Below are 24287 nucleotides of genomic sequence, written 5' to 3' on the forward strand. Positions count from 1 at the left end.
TCAACATATTTAGAAACTAACTATGACCTTTGCACATCACTGGTCAGAAATACTAATAGTGTTAACATGTTTTACCAGTAGATGGCAGCAAATCAAAACTCAGTTAATACCATATACTCTGTTCAAGGGTAGATATTTCTACTGGAAATTACGCATTTAAAGACATTTTTTGAACACATTAAAATATGAAGGGATAAACAGTATGAAAACTTACTGCTGCATAATAATCTTAAAGCATCTACATAAATGCAGTTGGTTGCCAGACTTGAAATACAACAGACTTACAATTATGGCATTTATTACTAGTGACAAAATAATTCACCAATGTAGTAGGAATCAAAACTAAATAATTCACTTTACCCAGATGTAGTCTTTGGTCCCCAGTGGATTTCTTAACAAGTTTTTTTTTTTTTTTTTTTTTTTTTTACATTTTGAATGTTGTCTGTTTACTATCTTTACTAGCTTTTCTAAATGTGTGTGGATAGATGTGGACATGGTCCACAATGACCTGAAAATAAAATATACTGCTAATAAAAATAATAATTAAAAAAATAATAATAATAATAATAGTAGTTGTATATTTTATCCATTTCTGTTATTGTTATTAATATTATTATTATTATTAGTAGTAGTAGTAGTAGTAGTAGTAGCATCAGTAGTAATACTAGAATTAATACATTTATTTATTTATTTATGTATTGGGAAACTGAGACAGCTTCTAAGGCCTCTGGAAACCTTGGATTGGTACGGTGTTTGGGGGCTAAACACTGATATTACTACGATATTTACATTGCTACTATGTTATTATTGTGTTAACATACATACTATATACTATACTATATACTATATATAGTAGCATATTATTCTTTTACAAATAGGAATCTGCCCTTGATATCGATATTTTATAGCGATGGACAATGAGCAAAAACGAACACAAATTGAAATTTTGCAGGTTATTAGGTGATAAATTGTAAAGAGACATATTAAATGAAAACTGGACTCTAAAATTCATATGGAAGTATATGAAAATCTCAGTGTTGAATAATTGAATAGTATATAAATAAATTACACCGATGCTGTGCGTTGTCGTGCAACTGCAGGGTTACTACAGTTCATTTTCTTGACTGATATATTGACTGGCAGCGTTGTGCGCACATCACGCGTGGAGAGGACTGCGGGGAATGAGGATGACAGCAAAGAGCGTTAAATAAAGCGCCCACAGCTGCAGATAGCGCACACTTTGTTGAACGTCGCAGCAGGACACAGCAGCGGTTCAATATTTGTCCGACAGAGGACGAGCCTTTGGTTGAGCTTGGTGTTAAAGTGTAGAATTACAAAGCGTGATTTTGACTGCAGATAAAGACAGAAAAACCGGTCGGAAGAGGTGAACGGGTTCGGCCTCAGTCGGAGGAGCTGCTGTGACGTAGCACCCACCGACACTACACACACACACACACACACGCCGGCTGCCGCTGCGCCTGCCAGGACCTCAATGTGGGGAAATGACCGAGAGTGACCTCAAAGGAAACACCGTATTCTAGCGGCTGTCCGCATTTCCATTTTACAATACCTTAGCGCAAAAATGTGCGACAAATTTTAGCCTGATACTTTAAGGCGCCTAACAGAAAAGCGCAAGGTCTGCCGATAGCTAATCGCGCGACTGACTCAGACTAGCTTACAGCGGTGCTAACATTAGCAAGCTAAACTAAAGTAGCCTGGTTTCTCATTGCTAGCGACGGGGCTTTTCCTTTTTTTCCCCTGCAGATGCTAAGCTAAGCTAGGCTAGGTTAGGCTAGGCTAGCTGCTGCCATGGATAAAGCCAAGTCAATGATGGACAAGAAAGGAGCGTCGGGACCCTTTCATGTCAACAACGGACAGAGCCAGAGGGGGTTTCACAGCCCCATCGTCGTGGCCGCTAATGGTGGCTGTTGCAGCGGCAATGCGTTCGGCTCCAGCTCCGGACCCAACAACGGCAGCACGTTTGAGAACATGCATCACCTGCACCGCGGAGACGATGCGGAGTGCAACGGCTCCCCGGCCAAGAGGTGCAAGCTACGGAGGCGGACGGAGTCGATAAGACGGAACAGACCCCGTAAGTGGTAGTCAGTTCGGGGGTGACTTAATTTGCGTGCAGGTAGTCTATAAGGATTTTTAAGTATTGGGAGCGGACATTTTCATTTACTGTAAACCGGCTGCAGTCCTCTACTGTGCAATACTGGGGTTTGCTTGCTTTGCACAATCGTGTTGCAGTGAGACCAGCAGCCCACGATCGATTCTCGTTGTACTGCTTGAGTGGAAATAGGAAGTACACTTATTAAATTGCTTTCATCAGATGTCAGGCCTTCACTGTTTGTCTGTAGGTAACATAAGGTGTTCTGTGTCTCAAGCCAATCCATCCAATGTTGAAGCCTGCCGTCGTCAGGGAGACCCCCTTTTGTTTTTATGAACCCTCTGGTTGCATTTGGTGCGTCCTGATTGGTGCACAACTGGTGGTGAAAAAGCTCCTGATAAGTGGGCTTGGCTTGCTTCAGCCAATCAACACACGACTTCTGTCTCCATGAGGCAGGATGAGACGGCCGGGACTCCGCCCCCTTATTTACTGGTTCGTTCGATGATGTGAGTCAAGATCATGTAGAAAAACTTTGTAGGTTTAAGGTAGAATGAGTTAAAGTGTAATTTCTTCGCGCTCTCAAGGCTTGTCAGACGTAGAAGGCTGACTGAGATCAGGTTTTTTTTTTTTATAATTAGTTGTGTCTTTTATAAGCTTTGTTTATAACACCCACTTGTGAGTCTCACCATGAAGCTAATAAGTGAAAAGAAACCCGGTAAGTGGGATGCATTTTTGAGAAAACGCTAGTGTAGATGCAGGCGTTATGTTTTAATAGTAAGGTTTCATCATTTCGTGACTTTATTTAGTGTACAGATTTCAGGAGAAGGCTAAGTGTGATATGGGCTATAGCAAATTTGACATAAAAACGTAAAAGCAAGTATTCATTGTTGTGACAGGGAATGGGAATTGTGTTTGGGGTTTTTAGTTTGTCACTCAGTTATGTTGGTAGTACTTGTTGTGGATCTAATGGCAGAAAGACAAGCAGCATGTTTAGGGGCTCTGTTGTTAAAAGAGATAATCCACATTCCTCTGTTGTGAGTAAAAGGTTTAGGGCATGACTTTTGTTTTCTGCTGTCATGGAAATCCTCTCAGCCATCACCAGTTTAACTCTGCATGTTATAATTCATTACTATGATTGTTCACTTCTATTATTTTTCATGTGATAGAAACCTTGTTCAGTATGCTAATATTTAAACTACGATTAAATTGGAGCTTATGCACAACTTGTGCTTGTGCTTTTTTTTTCAATCATTGGATTGTTCTTAAGTAACAAATGTAGAACACTATTTTGTCAACATAAATGTTGTATTGTATCAGTACCTGAGGGCTGTTCTTAAACACCCAATTGAATTACTGAACAGGATGTTTTGCAGATAAGTTGTCTGCTGTACTAATGCAGCATCAGTCATATCATCATGGAATACATTTCCACTGTTGTTTCTTTGATTGATATACATTGTAAAATTGTACAATCTGTCCATTTTACTGAAAATTTCGTCAGGATATGTTTGAAAGGCATTGATTATACTGGTGCATGAGAGGTTATAAGGTTTCATTTTGTCTTTTCAGAAAAGATTAGCACTATCATTGTTTATGTAATTAAGAAACAGATAATAAACACTAGATGATACAGAAGTACCAAATGTACTGGGCACAAGAACTTCCTTTTGCATGCAGATACATGTTGGTATCTTGGACTGTATACAAGACATGCACTTAGCATGCACTCTTAATAGTCAAAACGACTTAAGAGTCTGTGAATTGAACTTTTTGTGTGGAGTATAATGGACATATAAAAGGCCAATATCAGATTAAGCTTGGATTACATAATTGAAGGGTCCTTACATCAGTAAACTTTGAAATGTCCAGTCAGAGCTTGTCTGCTTTATGGCTGAGTTATCATTGGATATATGCCAGCTGTTCTGATAAACTTGGATAACCCTCACAGCCTTTTCCTCCCAGGTCAATCCTGGAATGTTTTCCCCCCAGGGAAGTGGTTCTTCACTTTAGTCCTCTTTTTTTGTTGTCAGCAATAGGAGTTTTCATTTGGTTAACACCTGTAATAGGATACCTTTTGTTCACAACCTTTTTTCTGATAGAACAGAAATGCCTTTACTCAAAAAATCAAGCTTTTCAACTCTATCATATAAGATGCTTTAATCTGAATGTTGTCATCAAACCAAAAATATTCTAGCTCATTCTTTTCATGGTGAAAGTAAAACCATGAGGGACTTTTTAAGATAATTTGAGGGAAAATCATCAGTGTTGCAATATCATGAACGAAGGCTGGAGATTTTCTGTGTACATGCTAGTCATCACAATGTTGGAGTTTTTACACCGTCCTTTGAGAAGCCACTGCGCTACATTTAATGTAACTGATTTAAAACTTACATCTCATGCTGAAATACTGCTGAAGTACATTTTATTTTAAGGTAAATGCTCAAAATATGTCATTATTTTCTTCACCATGCCAGTGCAGCTGTTTGCCTGAAACCAGTTAGGGGTCAGTTTGGAGTGTTTACTGTGTTGTTCATAAGTGGAGGTACTGGTGTGTCCAGCAGCCGCTGAATAAGAGGATAATACTGAGCTTGGCTGCTTAGGACAGGGAATTCTTAACTACCACAACAGCAGTGGCAGAAGGAGGAAACTTCACTTTCACCAGCTTCATGCTCTTGGCATTTTGTAAAATGTTGCTATCCATTTCTGTATATTTGCACATGTATCAGTGAAACAAAAATCGTAAAAGAATATTGTGACAGTAATGTGAAGATGTAATTGTGATATGCAGCAGATAATACTGCTTTATTGTCTGATAAGAATAAGTTGTAAGCTTTCTTACACTTCATAGAAAGAGCAGCAGTAGCAAAAAGAGACATTTTTACAAAACAATGCATCTGCTTCAGAGCACAAACAGTCAAAGCAGTACATATTTTCAAGGAGAACAGCTCTTTTTTTTTTACTTTTGAAGGAAAGTTTTGTCTCATTTTATCAGAGAAGAAAACAATTCTACAATAATATGTGATTATATGTAATGACTGAGTTACAGGAAATGTTATATTTGATTGTAGATAACAGTAATATAACAAAGTCAGGACTGGAAGTATTTATGTGTAATCTCTATGAAGACAATTATTTATGGTTAAAGTGGCAAGTAGGATTTAACTGGCTATGGGTGTTTTGGTTGGTAATAAAGCTGTTGGAAGCAAACACAAATATTATTTCCAGCTCTGATTAAATATTTATAACTGATTAGCCTCTTCTCAGGGCACAGTTATAGTGTTGAATGTTTCTTATGCATATTAATAAATACAAAATTCTAAATGATATTTTTTACAAACTTTCTTGCAGTATTTTTAGTCTTTACCGTTTTCTACTTCAAGGCTATTTGTTTTTTTGTTTGTTTTGTTTTTGTTTTGTTTTTTACCAAAATTGCCTTTTGGCAGCAACGATGAGACAGATAGCTGCTTTGATTGGAGTCTTCAGCCTAAAAAAAAGCTTGAAAACTACTTGTATTCACTCTCCTTTTCTTTTTTCATTTAAAGGGAAAATGACTCTAATTACAGTTTAGAGTTTGTAACTGTTTCATGTTGATAGTTGCAGTGCAGGTTTGTGTTAGGTTGGTAACAGAGTAACTCCCATAAAAAGATATGGGTTTGTCCAAAAGGTCCGTGTCGAGTCAATGTTCTACCAGTGACTGTATTGGTGGATCAAGACCTTTTTGTTCTCACGAGTTTCAGGTAGGGTGTAGGTGGTTTGGGGGGGTGTTTCAGTACTTGTGTCCTTAATTGTTCGGTCTTTGGCACACCCAGAAATCTACTGAAACTCCTCCTGCATACCTGAAACAGCACAAGAAAACATCTGATTAGAATTTCAACAGAGTCAAATACAGCACATGGTGTATTAATGACCTATCAGGTACTGTGCAGTCTGTATGGCACGTGCTTTTGCTTAAAATACCTGTAATACTGTCAGAGGGGGGTGTAGTCAAAGCATAGACTCATAATGGAAGAGTTTTGGTAATATTACTATGTTCAATTTGTGTTACCTCTGCCAAGGAGCTTAAGTAATGACGTTTTTGATTTTCTTTGCCTGTCTATCTTAGTCAGGCCGAAATCAAATGCTCTCTCAGTGTTAAGAAAATCAATAAAATATTCCAGTCTCTGGTTTTTTATGGTTCTCTTGCAAAATTTAATGGGTTCATCCTTGACCTGTCCCCAGCCCGTCCACCAATTTAATGACAGTTTATGATGTAGTTTTCGAAAGTCTGTCTAAAAGATAACAATATAGACCAACAAAACTCTAGAGAACTGAGGCCTTGGCAGAGGTATGCCCTCACTTCTAGTGCCCTTCAACTTCAACAAAAAATCTGTATAATCTATTTACCTTTTGTAGATGTCACTATATCTGTCAAACTTATAACTGATAGTAAATAAAGAGGTAATAATTAAAATTACAGTGATGACAGACACAGAAGCCAAAACCTTCCCAGTGTTATTTGTTGTAAAAATGTTATTGTAGCCACCGTAAACTGTAAAATAGTGTTGAGTTTTTTGTTGTATATTTTCCAATCTTATCATACATATGTTCAGCGCTAGCATTATTTGTGAGCAATGTAGAAATACACACAGAGAGCAAGCGCCCCTGTGAAACCCAAGATTAAAGGTTAAGCAACAGGAAATTTAATAGAAACTGTTGCCATCGATAATCCCTGAGGTTATGTCGGAAAGCTGAAAAATAAGCACTGTGGAAGTGCAGCCTACTTAGGAAGCCGGCTAGAGTTCAACAGATTCACTTACACACACACACAGACACCCTGTTGTGCCCCACCTGCACATGCATAACTGCTATGGAACTGAGAGACAATCAGCTGTGGTTGGGCAGGGCACAATCTTAATGACAATTTTCTCACTGTCTATAAAATATGAGTGAAGTACAACCAAAGTTGAATAGGTTTTCACCTAGTTTCTGGAGGTTTAGGTTGTGTGTGATGACTTTTTGTTGTTTTTGTCACCTGAATAGAAACACATTTTTGTCTTATTTCAGAATAACGTAACAGCAATATTTTGACAGTAGCTGATGAGGTAAACACTTGTTCACATTTTCTAAACTGAACAAACATCCACGGTGCTTCTAGAGATTGTATTGATCTGGTTTGTCTCGCTGGAGTTTTACAGTCGATCACAATATGTCTTTACATTGTAATGTAAATCTAAAGCACCTATGTAAGTGAGACTCTCTGGATGTACAGAAGCCAGACCACCACATCACAGACATAGTAGGCCTAATTCTTCTGTCTGAAATAGTCATTTCTTCAGCTATTTTAATTCACAGTTTTCCAACTGCAGTAAAACAACCTGCAAGACTGAACTAAAATTTAACCCTTTGATGCATGAATTGTGAGGTCCTTAGTCAAGATTTTTTTCCTGAGTGTTTTTATTCCTCTTTAGGTATGAAAAAAAACAATGTGATCGAATTTTTTTATGAACCTGTTATTAATGGAGTTACAAAAATGTACACCATGCATTTAATTTTTGAAGAAAAGAAACACGTATTTAAAATGCAATATCAGAAAGTGATATACTGTGTGAAAACTTATGAAATATTGTTTTAAAGCAGCTAATCTGATGTTTTCTCACATTTTAGCATACTTTAATACTAGTTATTACTCACTTCATGGAGATAATGTGAAAAAAACCTTTTTATTTAAGAAAACTGTTAATTACAGTCTAATAACAAATAGCAATTGATTTACTCTCAAACATGTTACTGCAGATCAGGTTTATCAAGAACAGCAAAGTTGTCTGATATGCAAATAAAGCAACAAAACCCATGAATATACAAGAGAACAGCTTTAGAATAACTGTCCGCTGTAGGGACCGCTATGCATGAAACGTTTAACACGAGTGCAGACGCTAAAATATCGCTATAAACCCACTGAAATAAACTCACTAGTATCCAAGCTTCTTTAATCCTGTGAACCCATATTTTTGCAATCTCTGTAAAATTCTGTAATTATACTGGTAAATAGGACATTAAAATGAATGTTAGCTGAGTGGGAACATTTTGAGATCACTCTTATTATTTCAGTGACATGATCTGTTTGTAGGTTGTTTGCCAAATTAAGATCAGTTACAATTGTAATATTGTGAGATCATCCAGCTATAAAATTAACCCATTTGATCATACAGTGTAGGAACAAAATGCAGACTTATTCACTTGTAAGAGTGATTACAGTTCAGTAGCCTCCCCACAGGTTATGCAAATAATAAATCTGTTAAGTCAAACTCTGTAAATAGAATATTGTAGCATTTCTCAACAGTGAGTCAATGCAATGCAATTCCCTTTGCAGCTTCTGTTTTACCAATGTTGCACAAGATAAACGGTAGTTATATGCATTCAGCCTTTGAATTAACATTTACTAGCACATCTCTCACAGCAGATTGTCCTTGAAGTGGTGAAACAGATGCACTGAGGACAAAACATAAGTCTTTTTTTTATTAAGCACATTTAAGTATGTTTATCCTTTACATGGACACACAGCTGCATGAAGGAAATCAACTTAACCGTGTTAATCTGTTTGACTGCTGAGATAACAGAACAATCCTGTCATATTTCCAAACACTAACGGTGGATAGGGAAGTTATTCCATACCAGTGAACGTGTCTGTGTGCGTTCCTGCTGCGTTTTGTGTTTTAGGGAGGGATATTTCCTCTTAAATTAACAGAAGGAGTGACTGTCCATGGATGAAGTCACACATTTCAGGAAACAAATGTGTGAAAGTGTTTTAGAATCAGAAGTGCTGTTTATTTGCATTACTTGAGCAGTTTCTTTTACTTTTTACTCATTTGACTTTCTTTATTTGTTTATTTACTCAGCATGTCAGTCACTCATAATTAGACTTTTGTCACATGATAGTTGAAGTTCTGTTTTCCTCTCCCACTGACAGTAGGTCATGCTGTTTTTTCCATTGTGAGTTTAAGTGTCACATGCCCTAAACAACTAACAATATGAGGAATGTCCGTCATGTCAACATATTGTGGAAAAACAGAATACTTAGCCTGTTTGTTACATGCTTAAATGCTGCAATGAATAAAAAATAATTATATTATTAAATCTTTGTCATGTTCACATGTATCTCTCTGGTTGAGGCTATAGAGACCCTAGATGGCATCAAAGAGTGTCGCTTATATTTGCTTTAACCCCCAATTATATCACAAAAAAATTTTCTGTGTGACTTTTAGTCATCTTTGTACTGTACATATGGGTTTCATTTGTCTTTTCCTTATATTCTTTGAAAGTGAGACATGTTTTCAGATTTGATTAATAAACACATTAAGGGAGTTGCTATTTTCCTCACTGAAATTAAATTAACACAATTATTATCTTATTCACAAAATTGTCATTGTCTTAAGAAGTAAGTAAAGAAAAAGTAGTTGTGTAGTTTCAGTGTTTTTCTTGGCTCTCAACTTCAGTGTTGTACAGCAGTGGCAGTGGGGACGAAGGCTCTTCTGTACCATTCAGTCATGCAGCCCGGTGTGATGACTAGTGTAGCCTTAGCAAGCTTCTTCACTGCATTTTTATTGTTATTGTGCTGCAATCACAGGGTCAAAGAACAGTGGGTCACATGGGTAAAAGAGGTGATTGTTATAGTTGATATACTAACTGGTCACCTGCATGACGGGCTGTTAGGAGAATGGGTGAGTGGGTCTGTTAACTTTTTGTTGACTGCCACCTTCATTACATCTGATAACATCCTTTCATCTGCTTACTGTGATAGCTGTGAGACCCATTCTTTCCCAATTAGCAACTTTAAGTTTGTTCAAATGTTACCACTACATGATTAAAAATGCTCTTGTGGCAAATACATAGTTGAAATGACACTGATAATAAAACACATGAGTGACGAACATATTTCTTCATGTATTCCTTGTGTTAGTTCAGTAACTTATCCTCCTGAGACCCAGCAATGCATTTTTGTTCTCTGTAGGGGACAAGAGTTTCACAGTCCACTGCAAAGGACACTCCATAAAAAAAAAATACAATTAAAATTGTATCTGAAAAACTGGTGCATTATGCTTTTTTCAATCGAGACAATTATTTAATGTAAAAAAGCCAAACCATTTACTTTCCTGGGACTCAGGAGGATATAGTTATTTCAGTTATAAACAGTGCTGCTCTTACTTTATTCATCTGCTTTAAAAATCAGACAAGCTTGTTTGTGGATGGTGCCAAATCTCTGCCTTGAAGTTTGTGTTTAGATTTGAAGATCAGTTAGTTTGTAGGGGAAAGGGGACTGATATAAAAAGTCAACAAAACCTTAAGGAGGTGATAGGTGACTGCTATTAAAGGTAACAAAACACCATCCACTGTACAGTCAAGCAGCTAAAGGTACTAGTGTGGGTATATGGAGGTTAAGTATCTTCAGATAACTGTTGTAATGCTAGATATCGTACCTTGGTACAGTGTAATAGGGTGCTCTAGATTCAGTTTTTCCACTATATCACACAACACTGTTTCATATCAGTGATCGTTTACTAGACACAATAGATGGTTTTAGTTCAGCCAGGCACGTGAGGTTTAAAGTTCCCTGCCTTGAAACGTCTGTCCCAGGGGCCTCCAAACATTAAAATGGTAATTTATGTATGGTTGCAAGTGCACAAAAAGCAGTTTTACAACTAGATGTAATTGGAAGACTCTAAACTGAAAGTGGACTTTGCCACAGCAGTAGTAGACAGACAGAATGATTACACAGTTGTCTGTTGTGAAATGGTCACATCTCCTGATTTTCACTGGAAAAGACCCAGGCTGAATGATCTAGGTCAGGGGTCACCAACCCTGGTCCTCGAGATCTGTTATCCTGCATGTTTTAAATGTTTCCCTCTTCCAGCACACCTGACGGTTGTTTTCAGGCTTCTGCAGAACTTGATGATGGGCTTATCATTTGAATCAGGGGTGTTGGAAGAGGGATCCATCTAAAACATGCAGGATTGTAGATCTTGAGGACCAGGGTTGGTGACCCCTGATCTAGGTTTTTATGTAGACATTTCAAAGTTGCTGTTCCATTAGGTGAAATTAGTATCATAATGGAGAAACAGTCCCAGTAAATATATTTAAAGACACAATAATACATTTGTCTTATAGATTTGGCTCTCATTTCAAAGAACTATATTATAAACCCTTGAATTCTTCTTAGCTCTTTGATGATGCATGTTTTGTGTGATTTGGTAGGTTTACCACAAATACGTATTCAACACATTTTTCTGTTGAATGCTGCTGCTCTTCACCATAACAACATATATCGAACCACCGCATGTTTTCTTAAACAGCTGCACAGGGTCTTCATTGTTAAATTAGACACATTGATTGGTTAAATTCTTGTGTGCAGCGTCATCTACTTTTCCCTAACTCTGGGCTGTGCACTTGTACACAACAATGATCAATGCCCTGCCAGATCGGACCCTCAGTAATCTTGTTTTCCCACCATGGTTGTTGACAATACGGACCACCTCCCTCTAGCCCTCAAACCTTTGCTTCATCGAGTTTTCAGCCAGAACGTTGACCTTTGCTCAACTGCTAATCAATCCAGTTTATTTATAAAAATAGAAACTCTGAAAAAGACTAATATTGAGGGCGATGTGTTCCTGAAGTTGGCTGAAAAAACGAGAAATCCAACTGTTCATCCAAGACGCATTATACATTGAAATATCTGGTAGTGTGAGTCTTCTCCATCACCACTAGTTGCTGTAATTAGACAGATCTAGAGACAAGAAGCAAGCTACCGACAGAAATAGGATGAGACTGAGAGAGAACGGTAAGAGGGAAGACATTAGAAAGTTCACAGGAGGTTAAATGAGCAAACAAAGGACAGAAAGAATCATGAGTAAGACATGAAGATGGAGGCTGAATGGCGTAGATAGTGAAGGCAGCCACAAAGAGCAAAACGGGAAGACAGAACAAGAGACATGAAACAAAAACAAAAATAGAGGCAGAAAGTGAAAGGATGTGTGTGAAAATAAGAGACAGTGGAGTTAGTTAGAGAGCTTAAGACAAAGAAAATGGTGAAAGGGGGTCTGTTTCTATGGTAACCATGTTTTTTGTCACATTGCATTAATGTTTTTTTCTTTTGGGATGTTTTCTGTGGTTGTTTTTTTGTGCTGAACTGAACATTCCAACCATTTAAGTATTCAGCATAAGCCCAACGTGTCTCCCCTCATGTCAGTGCTACTTAGTGGACTACAAGGATACACACTCCACTCTTATTAACTCAGTGTCACATCTAATATCTTAGCTAGCACTAAAGCACATTGTATGTTTATTAAAGATGAACGTCTGATGCCTGACAAGAGCAACCATCCTAAAACTGTAGTGCTTGTTAGTTTTTTTTAGTCTAACTAGGTGAAAAAACATAATTGCCTTTCAGCATATTGTAATTCAAGTGGTATCAAACAAGCACACAGGACGTCTGTGTCTGCTCAATGCCTGGGTTTTCAGGCTATTAAAAAAATCCACCCCTTGATGCCAATTTTAGCTATATCACAGGCAGTTGCAAGTAGGTAGGAGGGTTAAATAACTGATTGGCAGCTATAATTACCGGTCACCAATTAGATTTAGTACACAACCTAGATGCAGCTCCACTGCTTGTTTCTCACTCTGGCATTTTTTCTTGAATTCGGCTTCTGTAGCTTTAAAGAAATAATGCAAAATGTACTTATTATAAGAGTTCAGGTTGGTCATTACTGTCACAGATCATTATAGTTTTTTTCACTTTAATCTGCATTGTTTTTAAAATAAACAATTGTCTCTCTCTTCTGCTTCAGCCTTCCCTTGGTTCGGTATGGACATTGGTGGCACCTTGGTGAAGTTGGTTTACTTTGAGCCAGTTGATATAACTGCAGAGGAAGAACAGGAGGAAGTGGAGAACCTCAAGTCTATCCGTCGCTACCTCACCTCCAACGTAGCCTATGGTTTGTGTACCTACACACATGCTGTAACACAACTCAACAGAAACGCCTAGACAATTGCATTTATTACCCCGCCCCCCGAAGGGGAGGCAAGAGGTATTGTTTTTGGTTCGATTTGTTTGTTTGGTTTTTAACACTCTAGCAGCAAAACTATTGCTTGAATTCTTACCAAATTGGGTTTACACACTGTCAGTGACACAGAATAGATATGATTACACTTTGGGAAATGTAGGTCAAAGTTAAAATTTTTTATGAATTTTTTTAAATCTTTTTTTTTCCCATTTAATTATAATGGGCGAAATTTTACATGTCTGTAGCAGCAAAACTGTAGGTTGAATTCGTACCAAATTGGGTTTATAGATTGCCAGTGACCCACAATAGATGTCATTACATTTTGGGAAAAGTAGGTCAAAGTTCAAATTTTTAATGAATTCTTTAAATCTTTCTTCTTCTCTCATTTACTTACAATGGGCGACATTTCAAATGTCTATAAAAACATCAACTTTGTTTCAATTTACTTCAAACTTGTCACATATATAGAAGCAATTGATATACCGACATTAGCACATGCATAGACATGATGACATCAGCTGGATCCATGCCAAATTAAGCTACAATACATGCGAGGGGTGTAGTTTGTTGTACCTGGCAGCACTTGTTAATCTTGTTTTTTAACCAACCTTTATCTAATACTGTAAAACACAAGGAAAGTGTCTGTAAAAATGTATTTGTTCACTCAGGTAAAACAGGAGTCCGTGACGTTCACCTGGAGTTGAGGAACCTGACCATGTGTGGCCGGACAGGAAACCTGCACTTCATCCGCTTCCCAACACAGGCCATGCACCGCTTCATTCAGATGGGACGGGACAAGAACTTCTCCAGCCTTCATACAACCCTCTGCGCCACTGGTGGTGGAGCATACAAATTCGAGAATGACTTCCGAACTGTAAGTTTAAAGCAAATGTCTGAGTTCCCGTTTTTTTTTCCCCCAACTTGATAAATAAACAGCTGACAAATTTATGCACTGTAGCTTTATAATCTTGTACAGAAATGAGGTAATTACAAATAGTTTTGGCAGGTCCTTTAAAAAGTCTGAAGTAGAATAGTCTGAACCAGGGACACACCATCTGCCAATATTTAAAATCAGTTTGTCCAAAAAATAATACTAATACCAATGTTATTTTCTGTTTGTTGATTTTGTCGTTATTTATAGTCCTTATTTTACCTGGGAAACAAAGTAATATTCATGTTATATATAAATATGAGTTATATGTATGAAACAACCTTTATAATATAATAGTACAACAAATTAGTGTCTGCCACTGCCATCAGTTAAATGACATCCTATATGGTGATAACTGATATTCACAAATATTTGCTCATATATAAGTGCATTCATGTTTTTAACTTTAACGTCTTAGTATATTTTTCATTATGAAGTTACTTTTATAAATTTATGTTATCGCGCTATAACAAAACTTCAAAATAAAAAAACAAACAAAAAACATTTAACTAATAACTACTAATAAGACATAATAAACCATGCTGCCAGGTCAGACTCTAACACAGAACACACCTAGTCACTGTGTCTTAAGTAAAAGTTCCACAGGACTTGACTCAAATGTGGAGCCTTTAATGCATAGATGAAGCCTTTTTCAACTTAGGAAAGAACATTCTCAAATTACTGCAGAAACATTTGAGTCCTATGGGAAATCCGAAAGAAATATAAATATACAAATGTTGTAAAACGTGACCAGCAAATGTGTGTCAGTTATTGTTCCGTGTTCACATCGGGGGCATCACAAAGGTCAGGTTCCTGTCTCCTGTACTACTGAACTAATACAAGATATGTAAGCTTTTTGTGTCTATTCTGTCTCTGTGTCTGTTTGACTTACTTTGAGTTCACTGACTTTATGTGCAGTACAGGGGGGTCACTAAACTCTAAGTTGCCACTTCCCCGTAAAATAAGCAGAACCGAGACCTCGTGCAAATCCCGATCTTGACATGTTTTAAACACTGATTTAAAGCAAACTCATATTTTCAGGGAATAGGATGATATTTCGCTGTAAATTAATTTCAAATTGGTTACGTTAAGAAGCTGTTTGTAACAATAATGTGCTCTCAGTAGTTAACCCCTCCTTGGTTTGTGCTACAGATGGCCGACCTGGAACTGCTGAAGCTGGATGAACTGGACTGTCTGATCCGCGGCCTGCTGTTTGTCGACAGGGTCAGCTTCAACGGCCACCCAGAGTGCTACTACTTCCAGAACCCTTCAGACACCCAGAGCTGTGTAAAAAGGCCCTGTACTCTAGACAACCCTTTCCCCATGCTGCTGGTCAATATCGGCTCCGGGGTCTCCATCCTGGCCGTGTACTCACAAGACAACTACAAACGGGTGACCGGGACTAGGTAAGGAACATGGACCTCCATTTATACACATGTACACTAACAAGGTATTCAGAGGATTTGACTGAATGATTGATGTATTTATTTCGAATATGAATGTCAACAAAGAAGAACAATAAATAAACAAACAAAACATTTAACATAAGACATTAGACATATAAAACATATTTGAAAAGTAGTGAGAAGAAGTATAGCTTATAAACTCCCACCCCTTCTCCTTAAATAATTAATAGCAATAATAACCTTCCTAGTCTAAACATATCTATACTCTAATGCAGTGTTTTTCAGTCTTGGGGTCGGGACCCTACATGGGGTTGTCTGGAATTCAAATAGGGTCGCCTGAAATTGCTAATAATTGATCAAAATAAAAAACAACTTACTAATAAAAAATACATGGAGAGTTGAGAGAGACAATCACATACATAAAAGACATGACAAACTCTGAAGCTGAAACTGAAGCATTGTGGTACTCTTTATCTTTCAAATGTTCATTGTGGTCGGTTTCAGATGCTGCAGCTCTTTCATAATTCATAGTTTGAGTTCTTGTTTGTTCAGTATTAATTGTCAGCCGTGTAAATACAAGCTGGACTGACTGTACATATTCTGACCAAGGAAAATAAAATTCTCACTTTGTGCAGTAATCTACACCTGGCTTTTCTGTCTCCGTCCATAATAATATGCATTATATAGACTAAATGTCCTCTAAAATTAGCATTTATTGGCAATGTAGTATAGCAAACTATTACACGATCAAAAACGCATTAACTTTAGCAAAAAAAAAAATTTCTCCATTCTGAATGTCTGGGATCGCCAGAAATTTGTGATGTTAAAATGGGGTCGCAAGCCAAAAAAGGTTGGGAAACACTGCTCTAATGCCTGATACTTAATGTTAATTTTTTTTTTTTTTTTTTCCGGCTTTATATTATTTCAAACAAATATAATGCAATTTACATAAAGACATAATACAATAACACATATGCATGTACATACATAAACGTACACAGATATGTATTATTGTTGTTATTGCCTTTATTTAACCAGAAAAACCTCATTCAGATTAAAAATGTCTTTTCCAAGAGTGTCCTGGCCAAGACGGGCAGCAAGACATTAAATAGTTACAGACACAAACTTTTATACATAAAAATGAAAACAAGTATACACAAAACAAGCATATACATGCATAAACATAGATACAAACCACATACTTGTACGTCTTTATAACACCCAGTTGATACCCAACACCCCCCTCATCCCTGTACCTCTTAAAAATTGTTTCTTTGTATCTCCTGATTTTAGCTGTCAAAAAAAGAGAGCAATCAAGAAATTTAAATAAAAGATGGATGTGATTAAATTAACAAAAAGAAGAGAAACAACTAAACAAGTAACTATACCAGTTTATAATGTGTCAGAATAACTTTTACAAAAATACATTTAGTTATCTGTCTGGGTGGAAGAATCTGATATGACACAAGCCCATTTCCAGAATGGCCAGTTTTTAAATATAGTGTGTACAAGGTGAAGGTGCATAAATACCTCCAATAGCTTCACTTAAGTCAGTTCTTTGAATGCTCCCCATTCCATATCTTGTACCTTATATAATAGTCAGATTGATTGTGCTGATAGTATACAGCAAAAAAAACAAAACAGACTCTTTCCACACATGATAAGAACATGCTGATGTTGAGGAAAAGAATAAGTACATGTATGTTTGTTCAACTCCTGTTGTTTTTGAGCGTAATTATTTAGATGGTAGTGTCACAGAACACCACTGTTGGTTACTTCCTTGTGCTGTTAACGATAGATGTATCCGATTGCTACAGCCATTTATGGTAGTGTGTGTGTACGTTACAGGTTGTCACTTTGCTCCAGACAAACATGAGCAGCTTACCGAGTTGATATGTGAGTTGTTAGGTCAGGTTAAGGCAGTGTTTGTAAAATGGTTCAAGGAGTCATTTGTTTCGGGTGTTAATGAGATGTGGTGTATGAGCACTTTGGCAGCTTTTGTTTACAATGTGTTGGCGATATTTCAACCAAATTCTTAAGCGCTACATTATGATTCATCATATAATAAAGCACTCATGAGATGTTTTTTTTGTTTGTTCAAAGCAGTGCACATAAGTATTCTCATGTTCTTATTGTTCTCTATTGTGTGTGCCTCATTATTAATGTACACACTGATTATGTTTCATTCCAATGAATCCATCATTTAGATCAGGGGTGTCAAACTAATTTTAGTTCAGTGGCCACATTAAGCCAAATTTGATCTGAAGTGGGCTGGATCAGTGAAATAAAAACATAGTAATATATAAAAAATGTCAACTCCAAACTTTCCTCTATGTTTCAGAGTGAAACATAGACCAACTAACAATCTACCAACTATACTTTAAATCAATGTGAATAACATGAACAAACCGAAATAACTTAAGAAAACTAAGTGCAATTTTAACAATATTATGTCTCAGTTTATCATTTACACATGTAAATTACAACTTACAGTGGATCAAAAAATACACAAAACATTTAATAACAGGCAGAATATTGGTAAACTTGCACTTCAGACATTTCAAAATGTTCATATTTGTTAAGGTTATTTGCGTTTTTATGAAATGATACAGTAAAATGACATGAAAATGTTTACATTTACAAAGAGAAAAATTTTAAGTTGTGCGTATTTATGGGTTATTATGATAATATTTTACTGATCCGACCCACTTGAGATTAAATTGGTCTGTATGTGGAACCTGAACTAAAATGATTAATATCTTCAGTGTAATTTTTGCATTTCACAAATTCATCCCAGGGGCCAGACTGGACCCTTTGGCGGGCTGGATTTGGCCCCCGGGTTGCATGTTTGAGACCTTTGATGCAGACTCTTCAGTTAAAAAGTTTTTACACAGGAATTTGACTAAGGAACCTACTACAGGTTTTACAGCTACACCTGTATTATGTTCATTAAAGCTTCTCTCTGCTCCTCCTGTCTCTCTGTCTTGCAACCCTTCAGTCTGGGGGGTGGTACATTCCTGGGCCTTTGCTGCTTACTGACAGGCTGTGAAACATTTGAGGAGGCGCTGGAAATGGCCAGTAAGGGTGACTCCACCAACGTGGACAAACTGGTGAAGGACATCTATGGCGGAGACTATGAGCGCTTCGGCCTACAAGGCTCTGCTGTCGCATCCAGGTTAGCTCAAAGATCGCTGTGTCCCCCGGTGGTGTCTTCAACTATACTATGATCACTGGAAGGTGTTCACCTACGTAATAGCTCTAGAAGCCATTTGCATAAGGAAAGTGAAAGTATTTAGATGTTTATCAGAGAAACCATCTTGAAGGTCCCAATAATAGCATGTCCATGTTTACATGCACCACAGTATACGCTATTTCCTTTTGCGGTTTGATAGAAGTCCTATTAGCATCCTTGTTATACTTCAATAATTATATAATTTATCATATTTTTCTAATAACTTCAATTAATTAAATAAGATAGAAGATACACTTATAAACATGTTTGTTTCCACTGTACATCATTTAAAGCCACAAGAACTAAATTGAACAAATGAAATAAATCAAACAAGAAATGACAAAAGTACAAATGTTCTAAAATCACAGTGGAATGGGTAGTCCATCAGTTACAAATGACGTTCACAGTCCATGGATTTTCATGTGTGTATATATATATATATATATACATATAGTGACTGGCACATGGTGATAGTATGACGAAGCATAAAGTACCAACATATGTACAACTTATCGTTCTAATCAGGCTTTAGCATGAAAACAGTAAACACGCTGCTGTGTGTTCAAAGGTTGATCCATAAAGCAAAGTGAACGAACAGCTTTCATCACACTTATCAGATTATAATGATGGTCTCCTGTTATGGTGTTCCATTCTGCCATTTATCAAAACAACATGTACACACTGACAAACAACACTTCACTGTTGTGGTTACTGTCCCTCCTGAAGGTTATTATGACATTTACAAAGGCACATGGTGTTTTGTTCATCCCTTTTTGCTGAATTTGGTTAAGGTAAAACAAACTTTAGTAGTCGCCACTAACGGATTGTTTGTCTGTGTATCTCTGTAAACATTTGTTTTTAACTCGTTCTGACATTTTGTTTTGGTTTACAGTTTTGGCCACATGATGAGCAAAGAGAAACGAGACAGCATCAGTAAGGAGGACTTGGCCAGAGCCACACTTGTCACCATCACTAATAACATAGGATCCATAGCACGCATGTGTGCTGTCAATGAGGTACATACGTGCACAATCACACAAATGCACGATGAAGGTGCCCTCATCAGTAACACAGTCATGTAGCACATGGGTTTGGTTGGTCAGCATGACTAATGATATGGGATGTTGTAGAATCACCTTCCTGTAAGATGCACATACACCTGGTGTTGAGCATTGTTCCAAACTCAGCATGACCAACAGCATTCATGCCTGTTAATAACACCTGCAACTACACACACACACACACACACACACACACACACACAGTATCTCTGTCCTTTACCTTTTATCATGTTTTAATCATTTCTCTTCATGTACAGGAAAGTCAGTGATCATATGTCCACCCTCTGAAATGTCAGTTTTCCTCATTTTTGTCTAGGAAATAGCTTTTTAAAGGAATAGTTTACATGAAAAACTAAGGAGTTAGTTTAGCAGGTTTACGGTCACAGACACCAGCTGCAGTGAGTGATCAGCGTAGAGTCTTTCTGTGTGCTGTGGGCTTCTTTACAGTGTTGCCTTGTGGCATGGCGATCAAGCAGCATTGTACAGGGCTATCACTGCACACAGAGTTGCACCGAATGCACACACACACAAACAGCCACGCAACAACACACCACCAGCATTAGGGTTAACACGCATGGATTTTTAAGAGCTGGCATTGATTTCTTCATATGAACCGTCCAGAGGGAGATTGTTACATTTTTCATCTTTAATGCTGATAGGAAATAACATTCTCATCATTTACACCTAAATCTGATCTATTTGAGTGATGGAGAAACAGGCATTCATCTTTAAAATGTTACTTTCATTACTGTATATGGCTTATCTATCAGTGTATTGATCACACTGTACTGATGTTAGTTGAGTGGATACATAAAAACCCAGATATACATACAGTCAGTGTCAAATTGCACAACGCAGCTTTCATCATGAAGATAACTTTTTCATTCTGAGACTGTGACCGGTGTGGCAGCTTCTATAAATTTTTAACCACCTTCAGGTCAAAATTCCAGACAAGTCCAGCAAGTTATACTTTTATTTCATACATGCATGTATTACTTTAATTTCTGTTTATGCAGTTTGGCTGATGGGTTTGGGTCATTTTCCACCAAATAGTTTGTTTTTAGTTATTACAGTCACACAAAGGCAGAATTATTTGCATTTCCACAACATGAGTGACTAGCAGAACAGATGTTTATTTCAGGACATTATCGACTCTCTGGTGCCATCATGTGGTTGAAAGAGGTGTTTTCCTGTTTGGCTCAGTGACAGATAAAAAATAATCTGTCTTTCACATTATCAATAATATAAAAACAAAGACTTGCATTTATAGTATATTGATCCATCACCCGGTTCACTGATTTTATAGAAAACAAACAGGATGCAGGATAAACTAAATGTATGCTACACTTCTTTTCTTTTATTTGACCTGTGTGTTTGCTGTTTTATGTCTTTTTAATCAGAAAATTGAGCGTGTGGTTTTTGTCGGGAACTTCCTTCGCATCAACACAGTATCCACTAAACTTCTAGCCTATGCCATGGACTACTGGTCCAAAGGACAACTACGAGCCCTCTTTCTTGAACACGAGGTAAGAACTAAAATAGTACACCAGTAATAATGTGAGCGTTTAGAAACTTGCAGACACATAAATTCAGCCCTTTTTTTCGGTGACTAACACGAGATGACGTGTTTGTGTGTCGGCATCTTTGCTGCAGGGTTATTTTGGAGCTGTGGGAGCGCTGATGGAGCTGCTCAAAACAACCGAGGATCCATGAAGGAAACTGTGTCGAGAAGTCCTCGACTCTCGACAAGACGATGTCATCCACCCTTCAACGCTGCGATGTCATCTACTCTTGATGCTGCTGAAAGGTCGCGTTCACCGAGGCCGCTAAAGGAACACTAAGGGGAGGGGGGGACAGAGACAGAGAAACTGGGAAAAGCCATTTTAATAATTTAACGCCTGTAAATAATGATGACTTCTAATATTCTTCTCCTAAATTTCCCAACCAGAGACTCCTTATGATAGAGATTTTAATATTGTAATCATTAATTTATGGTCTCCTGTAATCAGCTCTGTCGATTCCTGTAATCAGCCCTGTGGGAGGCGCAGAGAGTTTTTGTATTTTGTTACTTTGTGTGTTTGTGTGAATAGCTACTGTAGCATTAAATCCTTAAAACTGTGGTACCCTGGTGACTGTTTGTGCAACAATTATGTCGTCTTATCTGCAGTTAAATAATTTGTCACGTGACCACGCAAACAATATGCAGATATGTTCTATCTGTGTGTGCAGACGGCGAGGCTAGAGAAAGTGGCCTGAACGATCTGCAACAGAACAGTGACGTGGCAGTTGCTATAAGGCAGGTGTGTTGCCTGTAATTGTTGCACAAAAAAAGTTGCCCACCATGCTACAGTCTTCTAAGGAGTGCACTGAAGCCAAATCCTGTTGAGATTCATATACAACCTGCATCCTTCAAGTCAGAAAGGAAGCAGCAAAAACTGCACATGGCCTTTGCTTTTTGTTCGTCTCTTCCTAGTCTGCTGGTGTTTAACAGCACTAATGACACTGTATGAGCGCACATGCAGACATTTCCCGCTGAGTTTTGTGTTAGATGACGGGACCAAGACTTCATTGTCTTCCAACTGATAGCGCCACAGCTGCGTCTGTACTGTTGATAGATGTTGACTACCTTTAAATGGTATCAACAGCCGAGCCCAGTGATTTGGGAGATGCTTTTGGATCTCTTAATGGAAATATCTTTTTTTTTTTTTTTTTTTTTTTTTTTTTTTTTTTTCATCTTGTCCCTTCCTGTCGCTATCTTTCTCATTTTAAGACGTAACACAAATCTTCCACCTCTTCTGCTTACAGCTCCACACTGCTGCCTTGTTTCTGTGTTGTAGTGTAACATTTAGAAGTGGTCCAGAAGCGCTGCTAGTACAGGATGAGATTACGTTTGTGCGGGGTGTATGTTAAAAAAGGAACTGCTCAGCACCCTTAATGTATTGTAGAGGCAGACGCATTGAAATGGTGCCACCTTTAGGCTTCAGGGAACAAGGACCAAGTTTTTGGTTTGTTTTTTTTTTTGTTTGTTTTTTTTTTTGTTTGTTTTTTTTCCTTCAGCCAAGATTCACCCTTAACCAAAAGGTACCAGTGCAAAATGTATCACCGATAAATCCATTAATGTAGATTAGAATTATAGTACATTTTTGTCCCAGATCACATTCAGTGCATCTGTTAACTCACCAATTCAGGAACGTCTTTCTGCAAAATCAGTCAACACTTACAGATATGGATTTCTTTAAAAGTCTCAGTTACTTAAGGGGCCATTCATTCATTGCAAGCCCCTCAAACATTTGGGCGTTTGTGTGTGAAAACAGCCTGTTTTCTAATCTGAGGCCATTTATTACACAAATCAACGCTAGCAGGAATTTTAACTGTATATTAACACAGTACTTGAAAATTCTAGGGTGTGTTTTTGGCATTTTCTAATCTTTTACTGCAGACGTGACCTTTTTAACTGTAGTACTCCTAAATTAACGAGCACTGTCTGTACCTGCTTTGCAATTATTGCGTCTCATCCAAAATGTTGTTGTCTTTTTTGGACCATAGCTTTTATACCACTTCGAACTGATCCAAACTTTCAAAAATTGTAAAAATAATAGATTATTGCTCTAAATAAATAAGAACCTCAGCTTAGTTTAATCGTATGCATGGTTTTCCTGAACCGTCACACCGATGTCTCTCTTCACAGCCTTTAACTCCTGCTGATTTCCCTTTTTTTCTGTCCACTGCTTCGTGCAATGCCACTATCTACATGCCTTTACTTTACTGTGCTTTTTCACTTTTTTATAATCACCAATCTTCCAGTTTTTGTACCTTATTTATTGTTTAATACCTCCAAACATCACTACCAACACTTTAGGGTTGATTCTGTGTTTCTGAGCTTGACAGTTCAGTGTTAGTTAGGCACTGTGTGTTTTCATATAGTTAATTATTTAATGTAATCTATAGCTGTCTGATTGATAGCTTAACAATTAGGGGGAAGTTCTCGTTGAACCTGGTACTCTTGTGTTCTTAACAAAAGTGGTTGTTTTGCTGTGTTTATCTCCTCTGCGCCATCTAATGTACTCCTGAACTACACTTTGACCCGGACTAACAACTTGTGATGCAGTTTATTTTTACCTGTAAAAAAATGTATAGTGTAGTTTGTCTTAAGGCCATCTTGTAAAAAAAAATAAAAAATATATATACATATATATATATATATATATATATATATATATATATATATATATATATATATATATATATATATATAAATTCAAGCTCTAAGCTGCATCAGCAGCAACTCACAGAACAGATTTGGCTATGAAAAGCCATATGCAGAAAGTGAATCAGTGAGGCTTGTTGTTTTCAGAGCTGAAATTACAGAGGACTGTTGTCTTTACATATGAAGTTAAACGCTAGGAGTTTTACTTCTAAGACAATTCTGTTCAGTTTGACAGAATGAGTTCATGCCAACGTTTAGGTTCAGAGTAAAACTAGAGAAACCCTGTATGAAGAGCAGTGCTGTGCAA

At 37.3% G+C, this 24287-nt stretch overlaps 1 protein-coding gene across 4 annotated transcripts; it reads left to right on the top strand.

The window, feature by feature from the left end:
* Nucleotides 1–1188: 1188 nt before the first annotated feature.
* Nucleotides 1189–23903, top strand: pank1a (pantothenate kinase 1a). 4 transcript variants are annotated; one of them, XR_003937491.1, is made up of 9 exons: nucleotides 1189–2092; nucleotides 12928–13074; nucleotides 13812–14017; nucleotides 15227–15480; nucleotides 18479–18655; nucleotides 19605–19728; nucleotides 21174–21299; nucleotides 21427–22798; nucleotides 22831–23903. XR_003937491.1 is itself a non-coding variant. In XM_030156061.1 (8 exons), the coding sequence occupies exons 1-8, from the start codon at nucleotides 1810–1812 to the stop codon at nucleotides 21484–21486; spliced, it is 1377 nt and encodes a 458-aa protein (XP_030011921.1). In that variant the 5' UTR covers nucleotides 1189–1809; the 3' UTR covers nucleotides 21487–23903. The 4 variants fall into 4 exon arrangements, 2 of the variants coding, with proteins under 2 accessions (XP_030011921.1, XP_030011922.1); XR_003937492.1 differs by having other exon boundaries at nucleotides 21427–22794; XM_030156061.1 differs by having other exon boundaries at nucleotides 21427–23903.
* The last annotated feature ends 384 nt before the right edge of the window (nucleotides 23904–24287 follow it).

The sequence above is a fragment of the Sphaeramia orbicularis genome, chromosome 15, assembly GCF_902148855.1.
Source record: "Sphaeramia orbicularis chromosome 15, fSphaOr1.1, whole genome shotgun sequence".
NCBI classification, from domain to species: Eukaryota; Metazoa; Chordata; class Actinopteri; order Kurtiformes; family Apogonidae; genus Sphaeramia; species Sphaeramia orbicularis.

Coding starts and splice junctions, on each gene's coding strand:
- pank1a (XM_030156061.1), top strand. CDS start 1,810: ATGGATAAAGCCAAGTCAATGATGGACAAGAAAGGAGCGTCGGGACCC. Junction 18,656..19,604: donor GGCTCTGCTGTCGCATCCAG/GTTAGCTCAAAG, acceptor TTTGGTTTACAG/TTTTGGCCACATGATGAGCA. Junction 19,729..21,173: donor GCATGTGTGCTGTCAATGAG/GTACATACGTGC, acceptor CTTTTTAATCAG/AAAATTGAGCGTGTGGTTTT.